General features: G+C 53.3%; 1 protein-coding gene across 1 annotated transcript; it reads right to left on the bottom strand.

The window, feature by feature from the left end:
- Window positions 1-215: 215 nt before the first annotated feature.
- On the bottom strand, window positions 216-9,522 carry NAPB (NSF attachment protein beta). The gene is made up of 11 exons (XM_054821018.1): window positions 9,238-9,522; window positions 7,013-7,092; window positions 6,602-6,718; window positions 5,504-5,550; window positions 5,302-5,379; window positions 4,498-4,553; window positions 4,024-4,108; window positions 3,575-3,679; window positions 3,252-3,320; window positions 2,899-2,949; window positions 216-2,385 (listed from the first exon to the last, which is right to left on the bottom strand). Exons 1-11 carry the CDS (start codon window positions 9,333-9,335, stop codon window positions 2,281-2,283), a joined length of 891 nt encoding a protein of 296 aa, XP_054676993.1. The 5' UTR covers window positions 9,336-9,522; the 3' UTR covers window positions 216-2,280.
- Window positions 9,523-9,747: the final 225 nt, after the last annotated feature.

The raw sequence follows: 9,747 nt of genomic DNA, 5'->3' as shown, positions 1-9,747 counted from the left end.
CACGCCTGAAAAAAGAAGTGTGACACTTTGGGACATTCCCCTTTCCTACAGGTGAGAGGCTGTACAACAGGCACTGTGAAACCATCACCCTTAGCACCAGGAGCGGGAAGGACGCGCAGCGCACACCCCTTTTGATCGTCACGCCCCGCGGCTTTGCGTCAGGCTCTAGCTTCAGCTGCCTTCTGTATTTTCCAGGAAAGAACATTTATCACTGCTCGTAGTCATGATTTTCGCTTTATTAGTGTACAGATTCACACAAAACATTATATTCTTTGCTAAGGCCATTTCTTTAATAAGTTTTCATAGTACAGAGTTGTGTATTGGGGGGGGGAATACAGCGGAGTGGCAGATTGTCATATTAAAACTCACAATTTACCACTGATACACTGGAGGACATGCTGTAGCCTACTTACACACAACTAACAATTTGTATTTTAATGCTATTACTCCAGAGCACGGTAACAGACCACACAACCCCATGGGTACGGTCTTTGCTCCATCCGCACCTTACTGCAACTGTGCGTAATGCTGACAACTGGAAAAGTGAACAAAAACCGGCACAAAATACTCGCCTGGGCTCCGCGTGACGCTGGGAAAAGCAAACCTCGCAGCCGGCGCGTCCCCTCACCAACGGTCGAGGCAAAGCCCTCGGTGCGGCGGGGCTTGGCTCACTAAGGAAAGGGGTAAATTCCACAGAAACGGTTCCGCAGGGCGGTCTCGGTTACAGGGAGGGCTTGGTTGCGGACAGAGCCGGGGAGCGAAGAACCTGGAGCTGCTTGGAAGGAGCGGCGCCCAGGCTGTCTCCGTGCACCCGCCTTGCCAGTCCTGCACAGCGCAGGGGGCCTTTCGCTCAGAATAGTCTACAGAAAATAAGGGACCAGTGAGATCAGGAAAACAACAAAAAAAAAACCCTAATTTGGCAGGTACTGGGAGCGATTTTTGGTTTTTCGTAAGCCAGTGGCAGAGATAAAGTACCCCTTGAACAGAGCTAACCCCTCGGGTTAGCCAAATGGGGTTCGACTCCAGTGAGTATCTGGATTAAAAGCTGACCATCACAGCAGCAAGAGAAACAATGGGCAGAAGCCAAAGAAAGCGATTAATTAATTAATTCTTCATTCTTTACACCTCAGCAGTGCAGCTGAAAATCAGTTTGGTAGAGAGAAACAGCGAGTGGCAAACTGCACAGCCTCCCACGTCCTCCTTAACACACGCAGCCACGTGAAATAACAGGGAGCTTAATCAGCCCTAAACGAAGCATTGCACGGAAAAGCCCTGGGCACACACATTTGCAAACACATTTCTAAAATGGCTGCAGGAATTTTTAAACACAACTAAAGCCTTTTCAACAGGAGAACTAAGCCAAGGTTTCTGCGTAACATCGCATCCCCGGGAGGCGGCAGCTTCGCCATCAGCAGAGAGGTCAGAGACTAACGGTACGGCACGGCCCGCCCTGGCGCGCACCAGACCTGCGGTACAGACGCAGCGGGGCTTCGTGTAAATGAAAAGTTAGAAAAATAGATTATTACTCGGGGCGGGAGGGACGGGACACACCACGAAATAAAGCAAGTGGAAAAATAGATCCGAGAAAATATAGAAGACCCTTACATCTTATGTTTAGATCTGCAATACAAAATACACCATTAACTAGGTCTGCTCGCGGCGACTGGCCCCAGGGCTGACGCCAGTCGAAGCAGTCCTGTCCCCCACGCGCAACGCTTTCAGCACTAGGTCACTGCTCTCTATTTACACCTGCACGCATCTGTATAGGACGTATACACACACACACACGCATACGCTATGTGAGGGGCACAAAGCCTTTCACTAGCACCAGTAAAAAAAAGCTCAATCATTTAAAAACCCACGTGCATCCGACAGGCCAGTTTCAAGACAGAACCGATATGGCAACAGATCAGAACCAATTACTTGCAATGTGCTGGCACGGACAAAATATTTACATGCTGGAGGCGGTGGTACTGAGCCTTGGGACAGAACAGCGGGAAGCGCAGGCTGCGGGCTCACCGCGTACACCACCGAAAAAAGGATTTCTGCCTGTAAGTGCTGCTTTCACCTCCGAAAGATCTGCTGGTGCTACCCAGAGCGTCGCTCCCCAGCTACCCACGGTGTCACGACAAAGAGCAGGATACTAAAGAAACACACAAGTCATTGGATTTGTAAGCGACAAAATAAAGCGAGATATTTTATCACGTATCCCACAGTGGTCCTTGGCTGTAACGCAAGACCAGGTTACTTAGGCTGCATGCCACGAACACCACGCACGATTCACTTCAGGTCCCCGTCCCCTTCTCCTTGGATTGACTTCTTGATGCGAAGCAGCATGGTTGTGAGCCACTGGTCCAACCGCGATATCGAGTCAAATTCTTTAACCTATTAGAAAAAAAATAACAAAACACTAATCTGTTTAAGATATTAGAAAGCAAACAAGACTGCTGCAGAAGCAGCATTCCGCAGCTCTGGAAGTATGGTCTTTTAAAACTTCTAGTCTTCCCAGAGGAAAAAAAAAAAAAATTAAATAAAATATTTCTGTTTATCCAAATCCACACAGAGCACTTTAAGCCACTGCCGAACACCAAAAGGGGCTGAAGCAAAACTGGGCAGGATCTTTACTTAACCCTCAGGGAGAAACTAGTTATTTTAACGCGTTAACTTTGGGACTTGCCAGAGCAGAGGCTGGAAGTGGTTCTGCCCAAGTCCATCGCTCCTGCGGGCTGGCTCAGCACTGACCTGCCCTGTGTTTTGCCCCGCTGGACTCGGTCGCAGCACTTGGCTCTCAGGCAACCAGTTGCCCAACATTTAACAGCATGCACACCCCAAAAAAAGGTAAAAAAAGGAACAACCCACCATCCGCAAGCGCACCTTAGCCAATTTGCGACTACTTACTGCCTCGGTGTATGCCTCGCAGTTCTGCTCCTCGTGGGCTTCCAGCAGTTTCTGGAAAAATTAGGAAATACATTAAAAAATTAGGAAATACTGTTGTTACTGTGTATTCCTGCCACGAACACAAAAATAGTTAGTTTGGGGGTTTGGGTTTTTTTAAGTTAGCGAGAACAATCATCTTTCTGCTGCAGCTACTTCCACAAGTCTGGTATGAACCCAATGAGTGCTGAGCAAGTCTGCTGACCTCTCGACCGTTCAAATAAACGACCACATCTCTGGCGAGGTGAAAAAGCACGAAGTAAAGGGCAGTGTGTGTTTCCAAGCCTGACCTGTATCTTAGTACTGGCTTTACTCACTTTCAATAGCTTGCACTCCCGTGAATCTGTGAACGCTGGGAACATTTCTTCGTATTTCTCAAGTGCAAGCTGAAAGAGAGAAGACAACCCTTACCCTCGTTTCACACTAAACTACTTGCTTTTTAGTTCAGCGTTTGCCTTCTGGTCCTAAAACCACACCGAGAGCTTGGGAAATATTCACGGTAAATCCAATTCGGCCCTTCCAGCTTCAGTCCGTGCCAGAGCCACGCAAATCCCCGTGCCCGCAAGAGCAGGTCTCAGCCGGCAAAGGTCGATGAAGAGGGATGCAGGACATTTGGGACGACTGCCCTGAGCCCACTGACCTTCGCATTCAGCTCGTCCACGATGAAGTGGCACAGAGCAGCTTTGAAGAAATACTCTTTCGCGCTATACTTGAGCAAAGGATTATCCATCGTGTTTGTTCCCACCTAGGCACAAGAAGGTATTATTAAAGTTGGGAAGGAAAACCGCTTCATTAAGAGCTGAATTAAAAACAGGACAGCACCACACAGCTGTCCGCAAACAGAAAATATGGGGGCGGGGGGATAGATTTCCTTCCCCCTGCCTTTTCTAGAAACAATAGAACTCAGGGGGAAAAAAAGCCTTTGCTAAGTTTAAACAACTCTTAAAAGCAAAGGAGCAAAGCATGTCTCGTAAAGGCATAATCAGCCCCGGAATAAGTGAGAACAGGAGCTTCTTTTTGTGAGACCACCACACTGACCTGCTTTTCATTTCCGAGAAATTTCTGCCCAGACGAAGCACGCGCCCTCACCTGCTCATAGATTTCTATCGCCTTCTGGTACTGCTCCAGCTGCGCGGCGTAGGCAGCCACCTTCAGCAGACACTTGTTGGCTGAGCTGCAATTACAGCATTAAAGTAAGTAATTGTGTCCTGGGGGATAAAAAATAAATCCCTGCCCTCGTACCTCCAAGCACCGCCTGGCATATATAACAGTGGGACCCAAAAGCTGCAAATGAGGGGAATTTTCTTTTTAGCAGCCACAATTAAAACACACAGAATGGCACAAAGACCTTCAGCTCAGCACAGACCCGTGATGGACACTGTTCGATCCCTCCCTGCTTTCTCTGCGCCCCCACGTGCAGGATGAGACCCTTAAACAGGCATCGAAGTTGGACCTGGTGTCCCACCAGAGGCTGTTTTAGAAGAGGCTGGCAGGCGAGGTGTGCGAGCGCAGGGGCTGGCTAGGACAAATCCCCTTCACGAGTCTTTTACAAGGACCACTTGCCTGTTAGACTCCTCTCCTTTGTAATAGTCCGCAGCCTGCTCGTAGTGCGCGATCGCCTGGGGACAGAAACAGCGCGCTTGAATGCCACCTCTGAAGTACAATTTTCAGCCAGACAACCACATTCACAAAAGCTTTTCCGTTCTGCGCATAGAGGGAGCGGCGGCACGGCACACCGCGGGGATTCTGGTGGAGCGAGGCACTGCCACGCATCCCCCGCACGCTCAAAACACGAGGCTGCCCTTGGGAATTTGACCGTGAGCCTGTGAAGTGCCCCAAACTCCAGAGCAGGGTTAGTACAGTGACAGCGCTCTTGAGGTAGTGACTATGAACACGTATAATCGCAGCTGCTGCGGCATTCCTGCTCAGGGACCTCGGCCAGGGGAACAAGGGAGGGTCGGTGCTGAACTGGGAACGGCAAGTAACAGCAGCTTCCTTCGGGCGCGTCGGGAAATAGCTATAAAACCGCCCCACGACTTTCCCAACGTGCTTTTCAGACGTGAACCATCACTTCTGTTGAGAAAGTTTCTCACCTGGGGGTCTCGGCCAGCCCTGCCGTGCTGTTGCTCAGCAGAGGGGTGCGCAAAAGAGTCAAGATTTCCCCGTGAGAGACCCGTGCTGGGAAAAAATCATCGCTCGCCCCGTTAACACGAAGTTCAAGTTACGGGTGAGTTGCAGCTACATAAGCAGCCTGGTGCCAGGTGGGAGACGGGTTTTATTGTCCCTGTGGAGCTCAGCGCTGCTCTGGCCGGGGAAGGAAATGCAGCCACCGCGGCACCGGCAGAGCCGCGCAAGCACCATCCTTACCTTTTCAATGTCTACCAGCTCGGCCTCGTAGATCTCGGCGATGGTGATGTGGTGCTTGGCAGCGATGGTGAATCGCCCCTAGAGAAGGCAGAAGGTTGCGCGTGAGACGGGAGCTTCCCCCTCTGCCCAGCACGCACAGCATTTACCGAGCCGCATCTCTCACGAGCGCATCCGTCCACGAGCTGCCAGTGCAGCTTCTTACCATGTCAGTGTAGATATCGATAGCTGCATTTAAGCAGTTGATGGCCTCTGCAGCATGAGTGTTCAGGAAAAACAACAGTGTCAGCCAGCACGTCAGACTTCCCAGCCCAAGACCTCCCCCCCTTCAAAAACCAGATCTCGGTAATGTTGCTCTTCATCAGACCACACACCAGCTTCTTAAAAAAATACCTACTCGCACACGTGTGTGTCTGATGCAGAATTTTCAACCCCTAACACCTACAGAGGTAGCATCCCCTGCATTTTTGCATCTGCAGATCTAATCCTGGTTCACCCACCGCGAATGTCCCCGTCTCACCGACAGCCTGCCGGTTTGCCCACGGAAAAACTCAAAGAAACAGTCAAAAATTAGGATGGACAAAATACAAATGACTTGTTCCCCAGGTTTGTCAGGCTCCATCTTCAAATGGAGCAAAACTCAAAATGCTGATCTCATAAACATGCAGGGGCTGCCGTTTTCTAGGAAATTGGGGGGTTTTAGTTACAAAACAGTAGCATCAGCCCCGAGTTGGTTTCTTCAGCCCCCGGCACAGGAAAGCACAGGGTAATACTGGTGGGTCGGGTGGGTTGTTTCCAACCACTCAGCGAGGGTGAGGGGAACCAGAGGCCTTCCACAAAACCACAACCCTGCTCTTTACGACCAGATTTGAAGAATTCAGATCCTTTACCCTTATCCCATCAAGGGTCAGTCCGTTTTCCTCCCACCTCTCCTCTGCCCTGGGGAATCCCCTGGGAAGGGGACAGGGACCCCAGCGCGGTGCAGACCCGAGCCAACGCACCGCAGCCTGCCAAAGCTCAGCAAAGGCTCTGGTACAGCCAAAGCGCCAGGGATCGCCTCGAGGAGACGACACCCCGGCACGTGCCAGTCCACGCGGCAGACCGAGACAATGCCGACTAGCTTGCGTCACCTGAAGGACTGCTTTGGAGAAGCGGAAGTGCAGGAGGCGTTACGGCTTTCGAGTAGCCCGCAGCGGGGATCCGCAGCCCCGTGGAGCTGGTGACTACCGAAAGCCTCGGCAGAGCACCTCCTCTGCCGCTAAGCAGCTCTGCGAGAAAGAGTCCCGGGTTTGGCTCCCCTTACCTTGCGGGTCCGCTTTTTTGTAGGCGTTCCCGGCGTCCACGAAGCTGGTGGCCGAGTCGTGTTTGCTCTGCAGCTGCATGTGCAGCTTGGCTGCCTGACAAAACGCGTTTCCTGCGGCTGGGAGAGAAACACACACCGACCCCATGTACCCCTCCAGCCCGGTAACAAGCGGGATCGACACAAAACAGCGGCGCCATCCCTTCCCAGGACCCAGAGAGGTGAGAGATGCAACAACCCCAAATTGTTTGTGGCTGGGCACTGCTCACCTACTGACCGTCCCCAGGGAAACAGGCTGGGATGTAAAACTCCACTGCGATAATTCGCAGGAAGATGCTCAGGCACTCGTGGGTCACATCAGTGTGAGCTCCCCTCTATGCAGCACCCCCCCCCAACGGCAGGGGCTCTACTCACCGCTCCAGTTTTTAGCGATCTTGAACATGTTGGCAGCCCTGGTGTACATCTCACAGGCTTCCTCCACCCTGGTGTTGCCCCTGAAACGCAGCGAGAGAGCCCCTGATGCCATGCCAGAACGAAACGGGGGCTGAGAGCTGAAACAGGGTTTGGGATGCCGTAGTCCCATGTGCTCAGTGATGCGCCCCCCCCCCGAGCTGTGACGGGGCTGATGACCCTAATCAGACCACAGACACTCAGCCAAAACGCCTGCAAGAAAGCAAACTTTGGTACGCGACAAACTCCTGCATCATTTAGAGAACATAAAGCAAATCAGAAACTAAGACATGGTAGGCAACTTGCTGCTTGCGTAACCAGCACAGCCACGCGCTCCCTGGGTCCCAACAAATAAACCTCATCAGACCAAGCCCCGGCACGCCGGTGGGTTTTCACCTCTGTGTCTTCAGGTAGGAAACACGAGCGAGAGAACAACTCCACACAAGCCTAGCTGATGGGGTTTGGCAGCATAGCTCGGCTCCCCAAACCGGATGATTAAATATTACCCAGAAGTTAAATATTTTTGTTCATTAAACACAAATTTCTTCATGGACTTACTCCTGCAAGCTCGGTACTGCCCTCTAGCACACAGTCCTCCTGACCCCAGAAAGGGCCGGAGCACGGGAGGTGACAACATTTATTACTGCCATTTTACTTTTTTTCCCCTTCTGCTTCTGGCAGCCGACCACATTTCATTTCGAAGTACAGGCGGGTTTTTTGGACTGCTCTGTCTTGCCCTTGAAAGCTGCCTTTTGCGTGAACTAAAGCCAAAGGACACGGCGTGGGGTAATGCTACACCCTGCAAGGCATCCAAAACCAGGCGGTTTTCAGCCTTTTAGTCTCAAAAAAAAAAAAAAAAAAGAAAAAAAGAAAAGCACTTGCGCAAGCTAATGGAGCTCTTCAGGAAAAAGCGTCGATAACGCTTTTGGCCGGGCACTCTGCAGCCTGGCCACCCCCTTTCATCAAGAGGATGCCGACAGCAAAGTCACCCACCACCTTTTCTTCCATTTTAAAAGCATATTTTTTTGCATCTATTTTTAGCCCAAGAAAATGAGAAATTTGTCTCTCGAAATCTCCGCCGGTTCGCTCCAAGGATTTTCAGCAATTTGCCGCCCGGATTACGCCCCTGGAGCACGCCCTGCCCGATTAATCTGCCGGAGGCTCAGGATGAATTTATTTTTAAAACTTCTGCCTTTCGGGCTGCGGGCACTAGATTTTTTCAGGCTGTTGTTTAGAAACATCAAGGCCTCTATGGGAGCATCATTCCATAAATGCTCTTTTCTTAAACATAAAATTAAAAGAAGCCAAGATTGAGGTGGCCAAAACTGCTAGTTTTTCCAAACCCTTCTGGGCGCGGCTCTCGCACCCCCAGGAATATCTACTGTTGAACAAAAAGACCCAGTAAAAAGGAAGCTTGGCCATTTTTTGGGGGTATCGCTCCCCCCCAGCAACCCCATCCCTCCAGAGGGTCTCGGTGCCATGAGGGGACCACAGCTATGCTGGGTGGAAAATCATCTGTAAATCCCCCAGCCCGGCCCAAACCCCCCCAGAGCTGCAAAAAGCCCCAAGGAGGATGGGGGGCTTCAAGCTGTGCCCCGGCACCGTCTGCAGCAGCCTGAGCAGAGCCCTTGGTGATGCTCCCCCGGATAACGGGAAAGGCCAGCCCTCGCCAGGGCGAACCCCGGTGACGCCGCGGCCCTGAGAGGATTACCAGCGGCGAGTCCCCACCAGGATAAAGCTGGGATGAGCAAGCGCAGCCGCTGTGGAGCCGGACCTGGGGACAGTCCCCCACGGCAGGATGAACACGGGGGGGAGCAGGGGGGGGGGGCAGAGGCAGGCGCCCCGAGCTGCAGAGGCTGAGTGGGCTCGTCACACCGCTGTGCCCATGGAGAGCTGCAGGAGCACCCGGGGGGCACAGCGCGGGAAGGGGGGGCTGCTGGAGCAGCACCGGCCGGGCTCCCCCCCGCTATGCTATGGGGGGCTGTATTGCCCCCCACCATGCCCTAACACGGCAGAAGCTAAGGGAGACCCTCACCCACGCTGGGGGGGGGCCCAGCACCCGGGGCTGCCCCCCTGCAGGCACCAGCTCCCTTTGCGCCCCCTCCCTTGGCGCACCCCCCTTGCAATCCCCCCCCCCCCCCCCACTTTACAATCGGGGCATCCGCGAACAATTCCGCCACCACGCTCACCCGAAAAGCCCCCGCAGGAAGGAGTGGGAACCCTTCACCCGCTTCTCGGCCTCCGCCATCAGCTGCACGGCCTCCCGCTCCTTGCCCGTGCTGTCCATCGCGGTGGGCCTCCTCCTCCTCCTCCTGCCTCCTCCGCTGCACCGGCGGGCGCGAGCACGGGGAGGGCGGCGGCGGGCGCGTGCACGGGGGCGGGGCGTGCGCGCATCCCTGGTGCGGTGCACAGTGCGGGATGCACGGTGCCCCTTGCACGATTCCCGCCGCACGCTACGCGCACCCACGCACACCCCTCCATCCCGCCCCGAGCCCGGCCCAAAGGGGAGGCAGGGTGGGGGTACCCAGCGGTTCCCCGTCACCGCTCCGGGGCAGCAGCCACCTGCGGTGAGCTGTGATCCTGGGCTGCAGCAGGAACTAGAAACAGCTGCGCGCACAGCTGGAGTCCATCGGCCTTTGCACCCTCACAACAAGGGGGGCAAAGAAGAAAAAGGGAATTTATCCCAACCTGAAGGTCTT

The sequence above is a fragment of the Grus americana genome, chromosome 3, assembly GCF_028858705.1.
Source record: "Grus americana isolate bGruAme1 chromosome 3, bGruAme1.mat, whole genome shotgun sequence".
Classification (NCBI taxonomy): domain Eukaryota; kingdom Metazoa; phylum Chordata; class Aves; order Gruiformes; family Gruidae; genus Grus; species Grus americana.
Note: the sequence above shows the minus strand (reverse complement) of the source record. Positions and strands in the feature narration are given on the sequence as shown.